Source organism: Sciurus vulgaris (assembly GCF_902686455.1).
Source record: "Sciurus vulgaris genome assembly, chromosome: 3".
Lineage (NCBI taxonomy): Eukaryota > Metazoa > Chordata > Mammalia > Rodentia > Sciuridae > Sciurus > Sciurus vulgaris.
In genome coordinates, this window is record NC_136463.1 from 109,411,486 (window position 1) to 109,436,222 (window position 24,737).

Here is a 24,737-nt window from a genome sequence, read left to right on the forward strand (position 1 = left end):
TACTGCTTTATAACTTTATAATCATACCTTATTTATAACTAGAGAACAATGAAAAAACAAATACTTGAAGGGAATGAAATCCTAGCTTAATTGTAATGACTATTTTATATGTCTTATCCATGCCCTATTTACCACATCGCTAGTTCTTCATTAGCAATGTCAATATTTCTCCACAGAACCTTTCAGCTTCATACTTTTAATCCAAAAAATGTAGTGAAAAAACTCATGTGTCATAATATTAACTGACCATTTTCTAGATATATGACTTTATTCATGGAACAATGCTATGCTTCAGAGTATTGATTTTGTTTGTTTATATCCAGGGTATTGTTGCTGCTAATGTATGGTACCCCCATGTTAGCATTAGTCTCACCAGGATTCAGATTCAATGCACAGATTACATGAGAAACATTTTAAACAAGAATTCTCTTTGCATATTAATTGTATTAACCCACTGAAGATCTAGTAGAATGTCTAATGCTCTCATATCTTTATTAAAAAGTCTGGCTATCCATGAACCTCACTATATTTGCTCAGAAGAAAAGAGCATTTCTGTTCTTTAATACAATTTTGCCAGTGGACAAAAATGATTAGTAAATAACTCCTTAAAAAAAAATTAGTGTGACCAAATGCTATAACAAAACAGACACCAATAGAGAGCACTTTTGGAAATTCACTGGGGCCACTAGATGACTCCTGAGAAGAATTCAGGCTGTGAAACAATGAGATGTTTGCTTCCAAATTAAAAATTCCACATTACGCTTTCCTGCACTGTACCAAGGAAACCCTGCTGATTTCCTTAGAATTAAATATAGTATAGACAACTTCCTTTCTACAACCTATGGATTTTAAATCAACTATCTTCCGTAAGGAAGATGCCCATTCTTTCATTTGTAGAACTGCTTTGGGAAAAATTTTTTTAAAGAAAGATTGAGTCTTTCAGGATATCTGAGACACACACTGAAGAGGAGCATGGGTTATTAGGGAAATCCCAGGGCCTGGAATCAGGCAGAGGAGGTTTCAAACTCTGACCTCACATCCAACCCAAGTAGCACTAGGTATCTTCTCAGAAGCTCTGTCAGAAGAATAGAGGTAATAAAGCAGGCATATAGTGGTGGCTGAAGCCAGAGCATCTAATATCATGCCTGGTAAGAAGTGGTAGCAACCCCAGTATCTATAGTTACTGTAATAATTACAGCTATCATTTAACAATGTCTTACTATGCTAAAAATTGTTCTGAATGCTTTTAATGATTTATGTTATTTAAAAGTGACAATAGCTGGGCATGGTGCTGCACACCAGTGCTGCACACCAGTGCTTGGGAGACCGAAGCAGTAGAATCTCAGATTCAAAGCCAGCCTTAGCAACTTAGCCAGGCTCTAAGCAACTTACTAAAACCCTGTCTCTAAATAAAAGAAAAAAAGGACTGGAGATGAGACTCACTGGTAAAGCACCTCTGAGTTTAATACCAAAAAAAAAAAAACAAAAAACAAACAAAAAAAAACTGACAGCTCCATGACCGGTTTTGTTATTTCTCCCCCATTTAATGAGGAAACAGAGACAAAGAAAGGTTGTATGACTGACTTGTAGGTCGCATAGCTAGTTAACTACAGAAGTCAGGATTCAAAAACCTGCTAGTTTGATTGTAAAACTCACTGTTCTGTCAGAACTGAAAGGAGAAAATAGTTTATTTTATTACATTCATTCATTTTAAATGCATTTATTAAATAAGGGCTTGAGGTGAATCCTGTGTGATATGCTGAGGATGCAAAGCCAAATAAAGTCATTCTACTAAAATGGGGAGAGGATGAAAAGACATAATCAAACAGGTAAAGAAAATCAGTAGAAATTAAAGCTGGATTACCTGAGCTATATGGCATGCTATGGACTATTGTATTAAAAACCCAATAAATTTTAAAAATATAAGATATATTAAGTTTTGAAGTTTCTGGGATATTAACATTCTGTAGTTTTCCACTTTAAAACCAGCTTTAAAGAAATGCAACCCAACATTGGTTTCCATGGAAACAGAAGGGCAAATTCACCAAGCACTACTTCTCAATTCAATTTCCATAGCTATGTATGCATAATTTAAACTGGACATCTTGATAATGAGTTAGTGCTGGACTGTTAATGGATAACAGTCATTTATTTAAAGCTTTTTTTCCTTATTGCCTGCCATTAACTGTTATTGGAAGAAAGTAAAAGAGCTATATTTCCTTATATTTGAAGGCACTTTTTCCCTAATAGTTGGAGTCCCAAAATTGCATCAGATGTCTAAAGGATTTGTCATCAAAACAATGAAATTATTTCTTGGTAGTATGTTCATATGTATTTCTCCCTTAATTTCCAGGGAAGTTGTTGAGAATTAGCAATTTGTATATTCTTTATACTTAATATTATTGTATATTGGCAAATATAAACATTTTTCTGTCAATTTGTTTGTAACTTTCCTTGCTCTGTTGGAAGATGCAGAGGTAAACATGGTATTCAGTTTCTCTGTTATTATATACCATCGCCAAAATAATCATCAGTAAATTATTTGTATCAGATAGTTGAATCTTAATATTCTACATGTTTACATTTTATTCAGACAATTGAAATATTATTTTCCCAAGCCATGAGTTACATGCAGTTGCCAATGGGAAGTTAAAAGCTGTTCAATTGCTTTGCACTAAAACCTTTAAGTAACTTAATGAAGCATGTGGTTTTTAGACTCAGTAAGCAGATCATAATGGAATAAAGAGATCGAGCTCTTTGCTGCATTAAATTCTTTCTTAACTAGCCCTTTAGCTTATGTAGATTTAACATGCCAGATTCTGATCTTGTGAATATGAAGACTAATTCAAGTCTAAGATGGAAAAATGGAATTTTAAAATATAATGCCATGTCTCCAAGTTTTGGGTTCTGACAGGATAGTGTGCTGAAAAAGAAAGTTGTGAACTATTTGGAACATAGGAATATAAGAGGGCAGACAGGAGAAGAGGATTTCTGCAGTCAAGTGACTTAATGCTTGATGCTTAAATTTGCATTTTCATGTTACCTAAAGATGTTTTGACATTAGCCGGTGACTTTTGAATGGTGTACCTGACCTCAGCACTTCTTTTCCCTTTGTATCTTTTAACCATACCAACTAGTTAATGTCCTTGCACATATGGTATTGTATTTCTTAAAATTTTTGAGAGCAGATTTAAATAACTAAAAATAGACCTCTGTGAAGCTGCTAGGCTGCACGGATTAGGGGCAAAAATCCGTTACTAGCAAATGCAGAAGTTAAAGCGCTTAAAGGTTTACCTTCTTCATTGGTAATTGAGAGATTTATTTATAGATGCACAGTGTTCTTGACCCTTTAATAGAATAACCAGTAAGAAAGCCTCATTTCAGGTGACTCACATAAATGTTGGCATTCTCTCTGTCCACTATTTTATCTCCAAAATGTTTGGAACTCTGTAGGTCATTTTCATCCCAGATTAGCTGAATATGGATGTCTATATGCAAAACATATTATTCTTCATCAGATGTTAACCTTAAAGATTGTGGGGCTAGGTAACTTACTTGTGGCTAAACTGAGCTATTTTATTACCTGAAAACCTATTTTTACTTCACATTTCTGATAATGGCTGGAATTCATTCTAATTTTTGTATTTAAATATGTACTGACACAGACAACCCCAGCAAACTATATCCCAGTTGGCATTCACTGAATTCTCCATGGATTTGCGTTGTTGCTGTCATTATTATCCCACCAAAATAAAGAAAATTTTATCTTTATTCTTTACTTCTTTGTGGTAACAGTTTAAAATATCACGATCATTAATCAAGAGTATTCTAAACCCAGGTCTGTGTAAGTAGAGTAGGTTTTTAATTGCTAAATATAATGATTTTGCTGACATCCTTCTTATTTATTTAGTTTGCTAAACAGATAGTAAACTTAATGCATATCCAACAGAACAATTATATTATGGAAAATTAACACTGAACTCTAGAATTTATTACAGATGTGCCAATTTCCTTCTTTACAATGTGAAAAAAAAAGTAAATGAGGTTATCTGTTAAATAATAAATAGTTGCATAACTTGCAATTAAAGATAAGCATGTGCTGGAGTAATTACATTTTTAAAAAATGCTAGTTTATCTTTAGAAAGGATTTTACATATAAGTTTTTGAAATGCAAAAATTGGTAGCGGAGTGGGGTGTATATAATTTTCTTAAAATTGGAGTTCCCTTTGTTGCTTGCTTTTGCAATCCAGCAGAGGGAGCAAAAGCTAATGAACACATTGTGTGAATGTAAAGAATATTACCAATGATGCTGCTGTGTGAGTAAAAGAAAGAGAAAAAGGCTAGATGATTTAAACATCAAAACATAAGTAGGGGGCTGGGGAGATAATTCAGTTGGTAGAGTGCTTGCCTTGCAAGCACAAAGCCCTGGGTTCAATCCCCAGCACTGCAAAAAAAAAAATAAAAATAAAAAAAGTGTGAAAAATACTCTCAGGTTTATACCATTAATAATTGCTTCCATGCAGTAAAAGATTATGTGTAAACAAAGTTATCTCAAAGAAGACAAAGTTCAAAATATGTTGGTCTTATGCTATATATTTGAAGCTGTATTACAACATAAAGAATGAATCAAAAGATTTTTATAGAATTCAGAAATACCAAGTATTCTGGTTATTTTGATTTGGGTCATAGAATAGTTTCTATAAGGACTTTCTAATGGATAAAATTCTTCAGTAGTTGGTTGCCTAGACTTTTCTCAGTATTGAAAAAAGTCCTACATGCCCAAGCAATTGGTGGCAATGACAAGGCCAGGATCTTTTCTGAAATTTAACTTCTTTGCTTAAAATTATTCTTTGTGAATGTTCTAATGGCCCCAAACCATTTTATGAAGACTTTTGACTTTAAAATCACACAGGATCATGCAGCTCTGATTATTTTTGTGTTTCAGAAGATTAGATGCATGTTTTGAACTTTCCTATTTGCTGTTATCTTCTGATGTACGATATGATTTGCTTGCTTTGGATTATCAGAGACCACTAGAGCCCATTACCTTTTGAAGACAGTGTAGCAGACACTAACAGTGCTGGGCTCACTGACTTAAGAACAATCTGATGTGTACTAATCTGTCTTCTGGGTATGTGTGACTTTTTTTTTTTTTACTCTGGACATCATAGGCCTAATAATAGAAACCTTTTCAATATTCCAGAGGATATGCCCTTCATACTTTTTCTAAACAGTTTTAATTTTTTTTTGTTTCCATAAATACATTATAGCTATATATAATATTGGAGTTCATTTTGACATAATCACACATTCATGGAATATAATTTGCTCCACTTCAGTACCCAGTACTTCCTCTTCCCCTCCTTTTCTCCTTTCCTCTGTTCCCCTTCCACTTCCCACATGTCCCTTCTGTTTTCAAGATGGCAACTGATACTCCAGTTTCCTGACACTCAGTCCTACACCCTGTCTTGGGTCACCCCAGTCATAGCCAGAAATCATTCACTTGACCTCAGTCCAACATGTAGTACTCAGCACGAAGACAATTTGCTTCTAATCTTCTTGACCTGGATTCCCACGTCTGGCACTAGGTTGCTTTCATAGATCCTGTTCTATGTGCACGTCGTCACTTTTATCTGGGTGACCTCTGGTTACCTTTGTTTTGTTAGAACTCCATCCTTTATTCGTCGTCACTTTTATCTGGGTGACCTCTGGTTACCTCTGTTTTGTTAGAACTCCATCCTTTATTGTTCCTTCTATGCCTCGTTTCTAATAAATGCTGCTTGTCTGGAAGCCAGGGTTGGTGATTCCAAGACTCTCTATAATAACTTTACATTCCTTAATAGGGCAAATTCCTTAACTGTCTGTATCTTAATATTTTTGTTGGAGGTAATAGGTTGACACATAAAACTAAGAACTGTTTCCTATAAAAATAAAGGCCAAGATAGTGGAATGCAAACCAGATGAGCAGATTTGACAACAAAATTAGGTGGCAAGATATTCAGGGAAAACAATGAAGGAAATAGGGAAGCAATGAAGTGTCCGATAGAAATGAAGACGTAGTAACACACAAATTCCCAATTGCTTCTCATGAGGAATTGTTTCTAGCTAAGTCAATAATAGTAGCTGAAACTTGGAGAGGGTTATGCAGACAAATGAAGAGTCTCCTGTCTGACATGGGAAGCGTCTGAATATCATGCAATGTGTAGATTCTCAAAATGCACTAGTTTGAAGCTCTCCTTCTTTAGGAGAAACTGTAGAGGAATAAGTCCAAGTTGAAGTGGATAGGGAATCATAGAAGCAAAGATTCAGATGGAAAGAGGAGAGGGAAACAGAACCAGGATATGTACAAAATAAAGGGGCATTCTTCTTAACTCATCAAAAACATATAGGAAAGGCAATCCCAGACTTCTCAAGTTCTAAATGGTATCTCAATAAATCCTCCCACTTCAAAGATCAAGAAAATGGTTTTCACACAAAAGAAAAGGGAATATAAAAAAAAAGAGAGTACAAAACGATGAGTGCTAAGGAGTGTGAATAATCAAGGATACAATACCTCTGTAGAAGATGCAAGCACAACAGCAGTTTAGGGTCATAAGGCAGAGAGAAATGCAACCTGATTATTTAAAAGAAACTAAAACAAATGCTGTAAATTATAGGGTATAGAAAAGAACCATATAAATAAAAACTTCAGAAAGCACTGAAATTAGCTTCTGAATGCAAGAGTCAGAAATTAAAGAATACGTTAATTTCAGAAATGGCCAGCAAACTTCTGAGAACCCATGATCAATAATCTTAGGAGAAAAGGTTGTGCAAATTTTAGAGGAAAAAGAGAAGGATTTTTTTAATTGAAGAAGATATTTAAAATAATATTGTTTGATCAAAATGACATACACAGAAGACAAGCAACAAGATCCAAAATAATATTTCCTAAACAGAAAAATCAAAGTAATGAAACAAAATGAACATTAATAATTATAATTTAAGTCAACTTTTCTGAAAATAAAATTGATACTACATGATGAAAAGGAGCACTACACACCTAAAGGAGTAATTCATGAAAATAAGAGTAAGGCATATTGGCAAATCTATTACAGTTTAAAAAAAAGAAAAAGAAAGTCAGCTCAGCATCCAGGTACATAGAAAACTTGTAAAAATAAAGGGTGAAAATACCTGATTGTCATCAGACTATCCAAAAGCAACCCTTTATTCTCCAAGTAAATGCACTGACATTGTAGACACACTCAGAGGAATATATTGTCAGCCAAGGACTTCAGATGTACCAAATTTATTTTTCAAGTACAAAGACCACACAGATAGCTATTGACATGTAAGAATTCAGAATGTTGTTCCTAGTAAATGGAAGCATCATTCGCTCAGGCCCACACTTTGGATATTTCTCAAGGTCTTTTTTTCTGTCATAGCTCATATCCAATTCAATTGAAAGCCCGATTGGCTCTGCCTTGAAAATGTATCTTGGATTTGACCTTTCCACTTCCATTGTTATCCTTCAGCTCCAAGCAACTGTCCTGTCTTGCTCATACTTCAGCAATAGGCTCCCAACTTAGTTCCTGTTTCTAGCCTTGTCAAACTCTAATCTTACTCCACACAGTACCTAGAATAAGCTGCTGTGATATGCTTATATTCAAAAACTTATGATTTCTGACATTTTTCAGCCTTGGCAACCTCCCTAGCCTGACCCTTGCTCACAGTTCCCTGGCCACATTGCTAACACATTGTTTCAGTATTCTCCAACTGCAGAGAACATGTGTTCAGTGTTCCCCTGCCTGGAATGCTCCCCTAGAGGTGGAAATATGTATGCTTTCTACATTCGTTAAGGTATCTTTTGTAGTATCTTCTCAGAGTTTCTTTCTTGGTTCTCACTGCAAAGTAGTACTCCTTCATCACTTTTCCTGCCTGTACTGTGCTTTATAATTTTTATAAGATTTCTTGATCATCTGGCATGTTACAAGTCTTTCTATGTATGCCTTCATTCCTTATAAAATATAAACCTCATATTGAAAAGGACTATGCTCATTTTTTTTTTCATTTCTATATCCTCCAACCTCAAATAGTGCTTGGCATGAGGTATAGATTCAATGTTTCTTGATTGCATTAATGAGTTTATAATAGGTATTACATACAAAAAATAGTCTTTCTATTACATAAAGTAAATTAATAATAGGTTACTACTGGGGCCAAAATAGTTTGGAAGGATGCTTAAATTCTGCACTTATTTTGTCAAAGAGTAGGATGACATTAATCTATCATATGTTCCTTTAAAATTCCACTGTCATAGTAGGTACTGGAATAAATATACCTTGAAGTTTTTGTCATATAGAAAAGAGGCAAAAATCCTAAAATTTACTCAACCTGTAACACTTGTAATTATTAACTAATTATCTATTCAAGTACCAAGTGCCCAGCAGAGGTGCTTTAAGTGAGATTGTGTAGCTTCCATCTATAGGTGAATTAATCATTTTGCGAAACTTATCCCTCTAAGTATTATGGCACTATTCTATATCTTTTACCATGATAATTAGGAATAATAACAAATTATTATTTTTCAAGAAGTGTACCTTTTATGAAAAATTAACAAAAAGAGTCTGATGAAAGGGATTTAAAAGTAATTAAATTTCTATGCAACTTAAGTTCATCAGACCATGTGCAGCATAGCATACATAGACTTATTATGTCTTCTTTCAGTTACCACCTTTCTCAGTGTTGTTCATTGGTAGGTCCTGAGAAGTCTCTTGCCTCTAGACCCAGCCTCCTCCAGTACCTAAACCACCTCAATCAGTTTGAGAATACCTTTCAATCTTATACCACCATGTGGATTTTGCTTTTGGTTTTGCTTCTTTCCCTGTAATACTTACCATGTGCTCTGTCCTTTCTCATCAATTGCTGCTCAGATTCCTTGATGAAGTGCTGTAAATGTCTGCCCTTTAGAATGGGGTTTGGTCCCTCTGTGTAGTTCTTTCTAGCCCTAAGTATAAACTCTGATCTCCACTATTATCACTTGCTGCTGTGGCCTTAGTTCATATCCTTGATGTCTACTTTTCCCAGCTCTAGGAACCAGTACTTGACCATAGGGTTCTGCACAAGAAAAGTGAATTATATAAATCTATATGTGAACAAATGTGTACCTCAGGCTCAGATAATTAAGTAGAGATATCCAAGTCATTTTACTGCATGACCAGAACATATCCTATTATGGCTCAGAGACACAAAATTCTCAGAAATGGAGTGAATATACAGTGGATTTAGAATAAGGAAAAAATTCAAAACATCCCATTTAATAGAATTCTACTCTCTCCTCTTCCTTTTTTATATTAATTTGTGCTTGATTTAGTAATTTATCATCTTTAAACTTAATGAATGGCTTTTATACTTATATTTGGCTCAAATATGCATTAACTTTGTGCTAATTATGGGACTAATGCAGTGTCGGAGTGTAAACCAAAAACCTTATGTCTGCAGTTGGCAATTTAATCTTGGTTTTGGAGAATTTGTAATGTGAAACTCCATTTAGCTTTGTAACAGCTTTTCTTAGGGTCAAGCACTTTCCATTAAGTTTGGCATTAGGAATGAGAGAAGATACATGAATATGTCTCCATCACAGAAATAAACAAGGTAATTAATCCTTATTAATACACAGAAGAAACATCTAGTAACAAAGCAGTCTAAAAATTATAAGTTTTAGTATTTAACCGATTTGTTTTTATTTTCTTGCATGTGGTATTGTAAGAGTTCAAAAATGCACTGTAATTTTATTGGGTGGAATTTTAAAGCTGTCCTAATGTTTAGAGGATTTTAAGAAGAATTTCTTATTCATAACATGTAGACATTTTCTTCTTCTCTTTCATTATACTATAAAAAAGGAGTGCTTCATGGTTGGATGCTAAGGCCAAAGCCAAAAATGTTCAAATTTACTTCAGTGGATGTTTAAAAACTTATATAGGACTAGAAATGGTCATAAACTATAGATATTTAAGAGCAGCATGTTCCTGGAGAAATTTCCTCATAAACATATCATTTAGTTAACAATGTACAACTTAATTTTAAAGATATTGTTTGACTTGATAACTTTTTACCTTGTTTTACCCTCCCTTTTTTGCATGTTTCCTTTAGATAAGAAACGTTGAAACCAATCAATGTTTAGACAACATGGGCCGCAAGGAAAATGAAAAAGTGGGTATATTCAACTGTCATGGCATGGGAGGAAATCAGGTAAACCGTCATTTAATCATACTTCATGCTTTTTTGGGGGGAAATGTTGTTAAAATGATGACTGTAGGCCATAGCTGACATGCTAATAACAAATTTTTACTTTAGCGAATGAATGGTATTTCAAATCAAGAACAAATTTGGTTATTTTATTGTCCCAGGTATCTTAATGTAGGACTGCAGAATAGAATCAAAAGGACACTTTCAATGAGCCTAAAGTTAATGAGGATAGACAAATATTTTAGACTTTTCTCATTTCATCATGCTGAGCAAATGAGGACTATACTTTATTCTGTTATTCATGATTAATATAAAGTAATCCCTTGACAACTGCAACAATTTCCTTTGGTGATTACTCTATATTTCTTTTGCTAATTTTTATGTGCATCAGGGTTTGTAGGACATTTGAATTTCAGTAAAATTTTGGTGTTTGAGTCAATACTAAAGGCTACCTAAAAGTCTAAGACAACTTCTTTTGTGTGATAGTCCAATTAATTATTGGTATCTCTTCAGAGCATCTAAGAAGGTCTGTATTCTCCCTAAGCACTGGGAAGCAGCTCTAGAGTGCAAACCATGCAGGCCATTTGGCTGGGTTTGGGCCTGAGTAGCAACCCTGCTGCCATGGCCTTTTTGAGAAGTATCATTTAGAATCCCTGGCAATGGTAACAATAAGCAGAGTTGGAGATTGTTGAGCCTCTATAGACTATGTATCTACACAAGTTGATGAGAACCCCATCAATGGGTCGTTTGTAAGTGGTAAAATTTCTTGGTGAGTGTGAACTGAGATTGCACAAGTTATTTTATCCAGCACGTGTGTCTACATTCTGTACAGCCACACGTACTAAGTTATGTGAAACAAGACAAAATGAACCCTATTGAGTTTTGACACCATTCTTTATGCAGGGCCTATGTGATTCAGTGGAGACTATTAAAAGGATGTTTTTTCCTTAAAAACAAAATAATTAATAATTCAAATCCTAGTTCATATTCCAAAGTTTCAGTTCAAGCAAGAAAATATTTAAAATCAAGTTTCTAACTGATAGCATTTGAGAAAATGACTTTATAGAAGAAAATGATAGAAACAAAAATTCAGGTAGAACAATGACAAGGTATTAAAAAATGACCCAACATAGTGTCAATTGATTCACAATGAATGTGAATGGTTTCTCCAGCTAAAAACCAATGGAGTTCAGATAAATTCATCTGGAAATTGAAAAAAGCTTAAATATCAGAAGACTAAATATGTGGGGTTTATTTTGTTACTAAATAAGAAGTCTTAAGGTAGTCGATTATGGACATTTGTTAGGTTCTCAACAATTCCATCAAGAAACCAGAAACATTTTATCTTTCCATTCTTAAACCTCAGTGTGAAATTTTGTCATCAGTTGATCATAGGAGCGTGGCAGAAACTCCACAAAATACACATATCTTCAAGACAGGAACAAGTGGAGAAGGGGAAAGCTACCCCAGTCTCTCTGTTCTTTTATTAGGAAAAAATAAAAGCCTTCCTGGAAGCTGTTCATACTCTTTGTATGTCTCTTTGGACAAAAAACATGTTACTTAACACCCTTAAGTTCAAAAAAGCACTGACTACTTGTCTTCACACTCACATATGACAGCTTCCCTCAGTTCAATTATTCTGGGAATTAGATGAACATTTAGAAGTGACTTCCATATCTATTTCAACAAATTATGGGAAAAAAATCAACTAATTATCTGCGTCATAATGACGTACAGAATTCAAAAAAGATGCATATTATATCTAATTATAATGCAGATTAAAAAAAGAAGGTACCCCAGGTAAATTACCCACATAGTTTCATTAAGGTAGCAAGGTTAGTGTTCAAAAGGACAAATAGTTAAATATTCACATTTGTCTGAATGATACCATAACATATAACTAGATTATAAATGCTAAAAATTGCATGTTGTTGGCAGAGGCTATATATTATTCCTCTTTTTACCACCAGCACCTACTGCAGTGCATGGGATTTGGTACATACATAATAAATACTAGTAAACTAATTAAATGAGAGACTACATGGAACAATGAATTTGTATCTTAGAACCATATAGATAATGTCAAGGAATTTTAGTTTTTATTATTATAGTATCAAAAATATGCAGACTTCAGATCCAAGATGGCGGACTAGAGGGTGACTGCATCTCCAGTCGCTCCAGAACCCAGGATTCAAGAAGGGGAGGCATTGAGAGACTCAGACTAAAATAGAACCACGGGATGAGTCTTCCCCACCCGGTGAAGCTCAGCCTGGGCAGCAGGCCCGGATTCGGGTGGCTTATTAGAGTAGGGCAGGGCAGCTAGAGTCTCCCCCAGGCAGCCCTGAGCACTCTGGCGGTGGGCTCCTCCCACAGGGCCAGACTCTCCAGCTTCTCGGAGCAGGCCCCCCAGTGAGAGCCTTTCTGCACAGAACCAGCTCCAAGTCCCTGAGCCAGCACGCGGCAAGTTCTGGCCTGCAGGTTGCTTCAGAGACCAGGACGGCAGCTAGGGACTTCACCAAGCAGCCTGGTTCCTCTGGCGGGAAGCACCTTTCTAGGCTAGCTTCTCGGAGCAGACCGCCCAATGAAAGCCTTTCTACACAGAGCCAGCCACAAGTCCCCAAGCCAGTGGAGACCTACAAGCCACAAGCAGCCTCTGGGACCAGGGCAAGGCAGCCAGAGACCTCTCCAGGTCTCTCTCCCTGGAACCAGTAGCACACTAGGGGCAACTTTCTTTGGAAGCACTGCATTATCAAGTTACCCCAAGACTTCAGGCTACTGAAGGCTGGGAGGTGATATACTGGAAATCTACAAGAACACTATAAGCCAATAGAGGAAATCTGCAATATCACAGAGTCCCACTGACATCTGACCAATATGAGAAAACAAGGGAAGAAAATGTCCCAAACAAACCTAGATACTATATCAATAAAACCCAATGACAGCACAGCAGAGGAAATGTCAGAAAGGGAGTTCAGAATGTACATAATTAAAACAATCAGGGAAGCAAACGAGGAGATGAAAGAGCAAATGCAGGCATTGAAGGAGGAGATGAAAGAGCAAATGCAGGCATTAAATGATCGCACCAATCAACAGTTAAAAGAACAAATACAGGAAGCAAGAGATCATTTCAATAAAGAGTTAGAGATACTGAAAAAAAACCAAACAGAAATCCTTGAAATGAAGGAAACAATGAACCAAGTTAAAAACGCCATAGAAAGCATAACCAATAGGATAGAACACCTGGAAGACAGAACCTCAGATATTGAAGACAAAATATTTAACCTTGAAAGCAAAGTTGAACAAAGAGAGAAGATGGTAAGAAATCATGAACAGAAACTACAAGAATTATGGGATATCATGAAAAGGCCAAATTTAAGAATTATTGGGATTGAGGAAGGCTTAGAGAAACAAACCAAAGGAATGAACAATCTATTCAATGAAATAATATCAGAAAATTTCCCAAATCGGAAGAATGAAATGGAAAACCAAATACAAGAGGCTTATAGGACTCCAAATATACAAAATTACAACAGACCCACACCAAGGCACATTATTATGAAAGTACCTAACATACAAAATAAAGACAGAATTTTAAAGCCGCAAGAAAAAAGAATCAAATTACATTCAGGGGGGAAACCAATAAGAATATCAGCAGATTTTTAAATACAGACCCTAAAAGCTAGAAGGGCCTGGAACAACATTTACCAAGCCCTGAAAGAAAACGGATGCCAACCAAGAATGTTATACTCACCAAAACTTACTTTCAGATTTGACGATGAAATAAGATCCTTCCATGATAAACAATAGCTAAAGGAATTTACAAAAAGAAAGCCAGCATTACAAAACATTCTCAGCAAAATATTCCATGAGGAAGAGATGAAAAACAACGATGCAAATCAACAACAGGAGGAACTAGACTAAAAGAATAGCCAAATAAAGGAGAAACCAAATCATGTCAAAAAACAAAAATGAGTCAAATGACTGAGAATACAAATCATATCACAATAATAATTCTGAATGTTAATGGCCTGAATTCATCAATCAAAAGACATGGACTGGCAGAATGGATTAAAAAGAAAAATCCAACAATATGCTGCCTGCAAGAGACTCATCTCATAGAAAGTGATACCCACAGACTAAAGGTGAAAGGATGGGAAAAAAAAAAAAAAAATACCATGCACACGGACACAGCAAAAAAGCTGGAGTATCCATCCTCATTTCGGATAATGTGGACTTCAAGCCAAAACTAGTCAGAAGGGATAAAGAAGGACATTACATACTGCTTAAGGGAAACATAAATCAGCAAGACATAACAATCATAAATATCTATGCCCCGAACATTGGCTCATCCATGTACGTCAAACAAATCCTTCTCAATTCCAGAAATCAAATAGACCACAACACAATAATACTAGGTGATTTTAACACACCTCTCTCACCGCTGGATAGATTGTCCAAACAAAAATTGAATAAAGAAACCATAGATCTCAATAACACAATCAACAATTTATACTTAACCGACTTATATAGAATATACCATCCAACAAAGAACGAATACACTTTCTTCTCAGCAGCACATGGATCCTTCTCTAAAATAGACCATGTTTTATGCCACAAAGCTACTGTTAGCAAATACAAGAAGATAGAGATACTACCTTATACTCTATCAGATCATAATGGATTGAAATTAGAAATAAATGACAGAATAAAAAACAGAAACTTCTCCAATACTTGGAGATTAAATTATACACAATTATATGATGAATGGATAACAGAAGACATCAGGAGGGAAATTCTTAGAAGAAAACAAGAACAAAGACACATCATATCAAAATCTCTGGGACACTATGAAAGCAGTACTTAGAGGAAGATTTATTTCATGGGGTGCATTCAACAAAAGAAGTAGAAATCAACAAATAAACAACTTAACACTACAGCTCAAAGCCCTAGGAAAAAAAGCACATACCAACACCAAAAGTAGTAGGAGACAGGAAATAGTTAAAATCAGAGCCGAAATCAAGGAAATTGAAACAAAAGAAACAATCGGAAAAATTAACAAAATAAATAGTTGGTTCTTTGAAAAAATAAACAAAATTGGTAAACCCTTAGCCACACTAACAAAGAGAAAGAGGGAGAAAACTCAAATTACTAAAGTTCGGAATGAACAAGGAAATATCACAACAGACACGAGTGAAATACAAGACATAATTAGAAGCTATTTTGAAAATCTATACTCCAACAAACAGAATACCTCGAAGACATCAACAAGTTTCTAGAGACATATGAATTACCTAAACTGAAGGAGGAGGACATACACAACTTAAATAAATCAATTTCAAGCAATGAAATAGAAGAGGTCATCAAAAGCCTACCAACAAAGAAAAGTCCGGGACTAGACGGATTTTCAGCTGAGTTCTACAAAACCTTTAAAGAAGAGCTCGTTCCAATACTTCTCAAAGTATTCCAAGAAACAGAAGAGGAGGGAACCCTCCCAAACTCATTCTATGAAGCCAATATCACACTGATACCTAAACCAGACAGAGACACATCAAGGAAAGAAAATTTCAGACCAATATCCTTAATGAATATCGATGCAAAAATTCTGAACAAAATTTTAGCAAATCACATACAAAAATATATTAAAAAGATAGTGCCCCACGATCAAGTGGGTTTTATCCCAGGGATGCAAGGTTGGTTCAACATCCGGAAATCAATAAATGTCATTCACCATATCAACAGACTAAAAGTTAAGAATCACATGATTATTTCAATAGATGCAGAAAAAGCATTCGATAAAATACAGCATCCCTTCATGCTCAAAACACTAGAAAAAATTTGGGTAGTGAGAACATTCCTTAACAGTGTAAAGGTCATCTACGCTAAGCCCATGGCCAATATCATTCTAAATGGTGAAAAAATGAAAGCATCCCCCTAAAAACTGGAACAAGGCAGGGATGCCCTCTTTCACCAATTTTATTCAACATCATTCTTGAGACTCTAGCCAGAGCAGTTAGACAAACCAAAGAAATTAAAGGGATACGAATTGGAAAAGAAGAACTCAAACTATCCCTGTTCGCTGATGACATGATCATATATTTAGAGGAACCTGGAAATTCCACCAGAAAACTCTTAGAACTCATAAGTGAATTCAGTAAAGTAGCAGGTTAGAAGATCAATGCTCATAAATCCAATGCATTTTTATACATAAGTGATGAATCTTCAGAAAGAGAAATTAGGAAAACTACCCCATTCACAATAGCATCGAAAAAAATAAAATACTTGGGAATCAATCTCACAAAAGAGGTGAAAGATCTCTACAATTAGAACTACAGAACACTAAAGAAAGAAATTAAAGAAAACCTTAGAAGATGGAAAGATCTCCCATGTCCTTGGATAGGCAGAATTAATATTGTCAGAATGGCCATACTACCAAAAGTTCTATACAGATTCAATGCAATTCCAATTAAAATCCCAATGAGGTACCTTACAGAAATAGAGCAAGAAATTATGAAATTCATCTGGAAGAATAAGAAACCCAGAATAGCTAAAGCAATCCTAAGTAGAAAGAGCGAAGCAGGGGGTATCGCAATACCAGATCTTCAACTCTATTACGAAGCAATAGTAACAAAAACAGCATGGTGTTGGTACCAAAATAGACGGGTCTATCAATGGTACAGAATAGAGGACATGGACACAATCCCAAATCAATACAATTTTCTCAGACTGGACAAAGGTGCCAAAAATACGCAATGGAGAAAAGATACAAAAGATACAAAAAGATACATTTCTTCAACAAATGGTGCTGGGAAAACTGGAAAACCATATGCAACAGAATGAAATTAAACCCCTATGTCTCACCCTGCGCAAAACTCAACTCAAAATGGATCAAGGACCTCGGAATCAGACCAGAGACCCTGCATCTTATAGAAGAAAAAGTAGGTCCAAACCTTCAACTTGTTGGCTTAGGATCAGACTTGCTTAACAGGACTCCCATAAACACAAGAAATAAAAGCAAGAATCAACAACTGGGATAGATTCAAACTAAAAAACTTTCTCTCACAAAGGAAACTATCAGTAATGTGAAGAGAGAACCTACAGAGTGGGAGAATATCTTTGCCAATCATACTTCAGATAGAGCGCTAATTTGCAGAATCTATAAAGAACTCAAAAAACTCTACACCAAGTATACAAATAATCCAATCAACAAATGGGCTAAGGAAATGAACAGACACTTCACAAAAGAAGATGTACAAGCAATCAACAGATATATGAAAAAATGTTCAACATCTCTAGTAATAAGAGAAATGAAAATCAAAACTACCCTAAGATTTCATCTCATCCCAATTAGAATGGTGATTATCAAGAACACAAGCAACAATAGGTGTTGGAGAGGATGTGGGGAAAAAGGTACCCTCATACATTGCTTGTGAGGTTGCAAATTAGTGCAGCCACTCTGGAAAGCAGTATGGAGATTTCTCAGAAAGCTTGGAATGGAACCACCATTTGACCCAGCTATCCCACTCCTTGGCCTATACCCATAGGACTTAAAATCAGCATACTACAGAGATACAGCCACATCAACGTTCATAGCTGCTCAATTCACCATAGCCAGATTGTGGAACCAACCTAGATGCCCTTCAGTTGATGAATGGATAAAGAAACTGTGGCATATATGTACAATGGAATATTACTCCACCGTGAAGAATGATAAAATTATGGCATTTGCAGGTAAATGGATGAAATTGGAGAATATCATGGTAATTGACATAAGCCATTCTCAAAAAGCCAAAGGACGGATGATCTCACTGATAAGTGGATGAGGACATATAATGGGGGGTAGTAGTTGTTATCATTAGGGTTAGGCTTAGGTTTAGGTTTAGGGATAAGGAGGGTGGTAAGAATGGAGGAAGGAAGAACTGTATAGAGGGAAAAGAGGGGTGGAAGGGGTGGGGTGGAAGGGAAAAAAATAACAGAATGAATCAAGCAACATTGCCCTATGTACATTTATGGTTTTTAATAAAAAAATATGCAGATTTCAAACTCAGGGATTCATAAAGTGAACAAATAAACAATAAGCAAAAACCTATTCCTACATACATACTCATATCTCTACATTATCAAGTTAATGACAAGACAGATACTAAAACCAGAATTTCTCCATCTACATGAATAATTATTGATGCCTAAAACTATATATGAACAATAATTTTAGGAGCACTTTTTACTATATAACCAATAATAGAAAGAACTAAATACCTATTAAGAAGGGAACAAGTAAATTAATCTTGATGTTCACATAGTATAGAGTACTGTGTTCCACTAATATAACTGTGGAAGGTTATAGATAGTATCATATAAAACTGAAATGAGGGGAAAAATTCCAGGGTAAAACTTACTTTAAATGATCTTATTTATGAAAAATAGATGTGAGCATTTTTATTTAAGATATTTGTAGTATCTATATATTGACAGAGTGCTCTAGATGCTATTAGAAATTGATAGCAATCTATCTGGATTATAAATCACTCTGAAGAGAGGAAATCTAGAAAGAAGTTAGAGTTGGAATAGGAATTATCAAATTTTCTTTTTATCCCACATTTTCTATATATATGTATTACCTTCATAATAAAAAATGGAGGATATTAGACTGCTGAATGAGAATTTTAAAAAAATATCGTTTTTAGCACCACTCTGAGATGATTGAGTAATTATGGGTAAACTACTTTATATTTTTTAATCTTCAATATTTGATTATTTTAAAATGGATAACATATTTCCCTCAAATGTTTTCTCAAAAGGCTAGTAAAATCCTTAAATCAACTAACACTATATATGGCATATACTAGAACTTAGTACATGCTGGTTTATTGACATTAAGTATCCCTTTATTTACCATTTTCATTTATGTTCTCAATTATTTTTCTTTTTACCATTAAAAGTAAAAAAAAAAATGTTGATTCAGTAGGTAATGCCAAAGGCAACAAAAATGCAACACTTTCTTTAATGTTGTTTAGCTGAAAGCAATGAACTGCTTCTCCTTTATTCTAACAAATATATATTTTGAAAAAGTTAAAAATCACATAAAAGCCCATTATTATGACTTCTGCTTTGATGGAATTCAATATGTCCAGGATAATTAATACTTTGGAACATGTTTAAATTTTTATCTTGCTCACTTTAAAAAAGAACAGATTTTATGATTTTATTCTCAGAGTTACCCTTTCTGTTTTTACTGCTATTCTTTCACGTTACCATGGAAGCAGCATCTATTTTTATGGTTATTTAGTTTTGAATTTTTACAAGTAGCCCCCAGCCCATTAAAAATATTCAAATTCTTTCTTCTGCTTTTATAGAAAAGTCATAATTGTTAACATCATTTTTTTAAACTCACTTTTCTAAAAGAAAGTGCTTTATATTTGATGACAGTTATTCCTTAACTATTTTTCCTTGCACAGCAATTTGGGTAGTTTTATTTGTTCTAAAGTCAAGACATCAGAAACAAAGTTGCTTTTCTGTAGTTGTTGGATGTAGTTTCCTTAAACACTCAGATATCCAGAAAAATGTAAAATTGAATCAATGGAAGTTCTTTTCAGCAGGAATATGGTAGAACAACTTACAGGTAGGAAATGTTATTAAATAAAAGTTATCTACTTCAGAGAATCATGACAGAGTTAGACACTCTGCACCTATTTGTTGCTGTAATGCTTTCTTTTCATTAGCAATAACTTCATATTGTTTACTTAACACTTTTAAAATAAAGCAAAGAGGAATCTGAATAACTTCTGACTAATTTTTATAAGTGAAAGTAAAATGAAAGAGAAAGTAAAAGAAATGGAGACAGACTTCTGTGGATCAGTGATGTTTTATTAAACATTAGAGGGGCACATTTTCAAGAGAGAAAATGGCAACTGGTTAAGATAGGAGTCTGAGTTTGATAAGGTTCAGTGAGATTGAATCATAGCAGAATGTGCCAATTGGGCAGTCAGGGGGAGCAGTTGTCAAAGTTCAGAGCCCAGTTTTGCTGGGAAATGATGAAAGTCCAGAGACCATAATTTCCCTTCTCTCTCCCAGGGGATTGTTTTTGCCCTGGGGTTTGTTTTTCCCTATCCTTCATTTCAGACTCTGAAAGGTAATATGAATAGGGGCATTGCTATCACATCTGGCTGCTTCCTGCTGAGAAGGGGTGAAGTATGGGGTCCCCCTTTTTCAGGTCCTGGAAGAGAGTATGAAGAGCCTGGCAATTGAAGCTAAAGAGGGGCATATGGAAGGAACCTCAAGGTCATTGTAGGTAAAGTCGTCTTTTTGTGGTTTCAGAGAATCAGATCATGAAGGCAGGAGGAGAATGACTTTGACATGTTCCTGGGAGGTGGTTTGAGCTAAATGGGTCACCTTACTAAAAAGTTGCTTCTGTATAAATTTAAGAATGCAAAGAATAGAGGTTATTATGAGAAAGAGGAATATTAAGTAGGACATAAGGGGGAGTAACCAGTAGGATCATCATTTTAGGTCCCCCAGTGAGAACTACCTGGAATCAGCTAGTTCTCATCTCCACTGTTGCAGGCAGTCCTGGAGCTGTTTAACCTTGTCTCTTACAAACCTCCATTGTTTTACACAGAAACAGCATTCTTCCCTGGCTGGTTTTGTAGTGCAACAGATGTCAGGGAGTCCAACTGATTTTGTAAAGTCAGTTCTGAGTCAGCAACCTGTTGGGTCTCTTCGATTACCTGTTCTGGAAACTTTTTATTGTAATGAATTGAGGTTCCCAATCCTGCTGCTCCTGTGCCAATTCCAGCAGATATGCCTACTCACACAAGTAAGGGAATAATTTGGAGGGCTCTCCTATGTCTGGTGTGTGCTGTTTATGAAGTCAAAGATGATATATCAAAAACATAAGGAGAAGAAGAAGATTTGGGTGGGGGTCAGGTCAATAAATGTCCCTTGAATTCAGAGTTCCCAGATAAGATCTAGTGTTTGAGGAGGAGGAGATGAATGGGTAATGGTTATGATAAATGTAATTCATCTCTCAGAGTTGTTAAAAAATTGTGGAAGGTTGTCTGAGAAAGTAACATTAGGAGGTTTAGGCATGAGGCTGTTTTTTTCCTCAGAAGTAATTGGAAGGTGGATAATGCATAGTTAGGTAGGGCCTGTAGGAACAGACTGATAAGAGGCATTAGCAAGAGCAAGTTTTAAGTTACTAAAATGGACCCAAGAGGGGTAGCCTTCTAGTTTGCCTGCACTTGGAGTGGTCCTAATAACCCTGAAGGGGCCTTTCCATTTTTCTTGTAAGGGAGTTATAGGTTGGGGGAAGAGTATTTCCCCTATGGAAATAGGAGGGAGGGCTCCTGAAGATTGAGGCTGGGGAAGATGGGAGTGGGCATATTTCCAGAGGGCAGCCCTGAGGTGGGCCAGAAGGGGATTCAAGACATAGGGAGGAAAGCTTGGTGATTGAGGTTGGATGGTGGGTGGGACAGGGGTCATCCATAGTTCAAATCATGAGAGGCTTCTTGGGGAAAGCTCAGATTTGGAGAAGCGCCAAGGAAGTAGCTTAATCCAATCCAAGTGGGTTTCCATAGATAGTTTGGTGAAGGTTGCCTTTAAGGTTCTATTTATTCTCTCAACTTTCCCCAAAGGCTGCAGATGATAGAGAATGTGGAAGTTTCATTTTATATGCAAAAATTTAACTAATTTTTGGGTGGCAGCACAGATGAATTCAGGGCCATTGCTGACTAGAGGGAGGCAGGTAGACCAAAACATTGAATTATTTCTTGGGAAAGTAGGGTTGCAACTGTAGAAGCCATTTTATTGGTAGTTGGGAAGGCTTAAACCCTACACAGTAAAGGTATCTATGAGGACCAGAAAATTTTTAGTTTTTCTTATAGGGGCATTTGAGTAAAGTAAAGTTGCCAGTCCATGGTAGGAAGGGCTCCCCTAGCTTGGTGTGTGGGGAATGGGAGTATTCTCACTTTGGAGTTAGGATTAGCCTTGAGTCAGGTAGTACAAGATTTGAAAAATTTGTTGGAGGTACAGTAAATCTGAAGAGGACATGTTTAGGGAATTCTTTTTTTTTTTTTTTTTTTTTTTGACAGTGCGGATGAGGGTTTAATTTTTTTTCTGTGCTGATGGAACAGCAGCTGAGATTGAGTGATTGGCTGGTTGATTGATTGGGTTTTTTTTTGTTTTTTTTTTTTTCATTTTATTGTAAACAAATGGGATACATGTTGTTTCTCTGTTTGTACATGGCATAAAGGCATACCATTTGTGTAATCATAAATTTACATAGAGTAATGTTGTTTGATTCATTCTGTTATTTTTTCCCTTCCCCCCAACCCTCCCACCCCTCTTTAACCTCTATACAGTACTTCCTTCCTCCATACTTGCCCCCTCCCTAACCCTAACTCTAACCCTAACACTAACCCTTCCCTCCCCCCATTATGTGTCATCATCCACTTATTAGCGATATCATTCTTCCTTTGGCTTTTTGAGATTGGCTTATCTCACTTAGCATGATATTCTCCAATTTCATCCATTTGCCTGCAAATGCCATAATTTTATCATTCTTTATGGCTGAGTAATATTCCATTGTATATATATACCGCAGCTTCTTTATCCACTCATCAATTGAAGGGCATCTAGGTTGGTTCCACAGTCTGGCTATTGTGAATTGAGCAGCTATGAACATTGATGTGGCTGTATCTCTGTAGTATGCTGATTTTAAGTCCTTTGGGTATAGGCCAAGGAGTGGGATAGCTGGGTCAAATGGAGGGGTCCATTCCAAGTTTTCTAAGGAATCTCCACACTGCTTTCCAGAGTGGCTGCACTAATTTGCAGTCCCACCAGCAATGTATGAGTGTACCTTTCTCCCCACATCCTCGCCAACACCTGTTGTTGCTTGTATTCTTGATAATCGCCATTCTAATTGGGGTGAGATGGAATCTTAGGGTAGTTTTGATTTGCATTTCTCTTATTACTAGAGATGTTGAACATTTTTCCATATGTTTGTTGATTGCTTGTAGATCTTCTTCTGTGAAGTGTCTATTCATTTCCTTAGTCCATTTGTCGACTGGATTATTTGAATTCTTGGAGTAGAGTTTTTTGAGTTCTTTATAGATTCTGGAGATTAGTGCTCTATCTGAAGTATGATTGGCAAAGATATTCTCCCACTCTGTAGGCTCTCTCTTCGCATTGCTGATAGTTTCCTTTGCTGAGAGAAAGCTTTTTAGTTTGAATCTATCCCAGTTATTGATTCTTGCTTTTATTTCTTGTGCTTTGGGAGTCCTGTTAAGGAAGTCTGGTCCTAAGCCGACATGTTGAAGATCTGGACCTACTTTTTCTCCTATAAGATGCAGGGTCTCTGGTCTGATTCCGAAGTCCTTAATCCATTTTGAGTTTAGTTTCGTGCATGGTGAGAGATATGGGTTTAGTTTCATTCTGTTGCATATGGATTTCCAATTCTCCCAGCACCATTTGTTGAAGAGGCTATCTTTTCTCCTTTGCGTATTTTTGGCCCCTTTATCTAGTATGAGAAAATTGTATTTATTTGGGTTTGTGTCCGTGTCCTCTATTCTGTACCATTGATCTACCTTTCTATTTTGGTACCAACACCATGCTGTTTTTGTTACTATTGCTTCGTAATAGAGTTGAAGGTCTGGTATTGCAATACCCCCTGTTTCACTCTTCCTGCTAAGGATTGCTTTAGCTATTCTGGGTTTCTTATTCTTCCAGATGAATTTCATAATTGCTTGCTCTATTTCTGTAAGGTACGTCATTGGGATTTTAATTGGAATTGCATTGAATTTGTATAGCACTTTAGGTAGTATGGCCATTTTGACAATATTAATTCTTCCTATCCAAGAACATGGAAGATCTTTCCATCTTCTAAGGTGTTCTTTAATTTCTTTCTTTAGTGTTGTATAGTTCTCATTGTAGAGGTCTTTCACCTCTTTTGTGAGATTGATTCCCAAGTATTTTATTTTTTTCGATGCTATTGTGAATGGGGTAGTTTTCCTAATTTCTCTTTCTGAAGATTCATCACTTATGTATAAAAATGCATTGGATTTATGAGCATTGATCTTGTAACCTGCTACTTTACTGAATTCACTTATGAGTTCTAAGAGTTTTCTGGTGGAATTTCCAGGTTCCTCTAAATATATAATCATGTCATCAGCGAATAGGGATAGTTTGAGTTCTTCTTTTCCAATTCGTACCCCTTTAATTTCTTTGGTTTGTCTAATTGCTCTCTGGCTAGAGTCTTAAGAACAATGTTGAATAGAAGTGGTGAAAGAGGGCATCCCTGCCTTGTTCCATTTTTTAGGGGGAATGCTTTCAGTTTTTCACCATTTAGAATGATATTAGCCATGGGCTTAGCATAAATGGCCTTTACAATGTTAAGGAATGTTCCCACTATCCCTATTTTTTCTAGTGTTTTGAGCATGAAGGGGTGCTGTATTTTATCAAATGCTTTTTCTGCATCTATTGAAATAATCATGTGATTCTTGACTTTAAGTCTATTGATA

The 24,737-nt window shown here is 35.7% G+C and overlaps 1 protein-coding gene across 3 annotated transcripts in view; it reads left to right on the forward strand.

Moving 5' to 3' along the window:
• GALNT13 (polypeptide N-acetylgalactosaminyltransferase 13) overlaps nucleotides 1–24,737 on the forward strand; it is a 563,464-nt gene that overhangs the window by 494,088 nt on the left and 44,639 nt on the right. For all 3 annotated transcript variants that reach the window (XM_079134478.1, XM_079134477.1, XM_079134476.1), the window contains one exon: nucleotides 10,129–10,227. In XM_079134478.1, coding sequence (XP_078990604.1) covers nucleotides 10,129–10,227 — 99 coding nt within the window. The remainder of the gene's footprint in view (nucleotides 1–10,128; nucleotides 10,228–24,737) is intronic.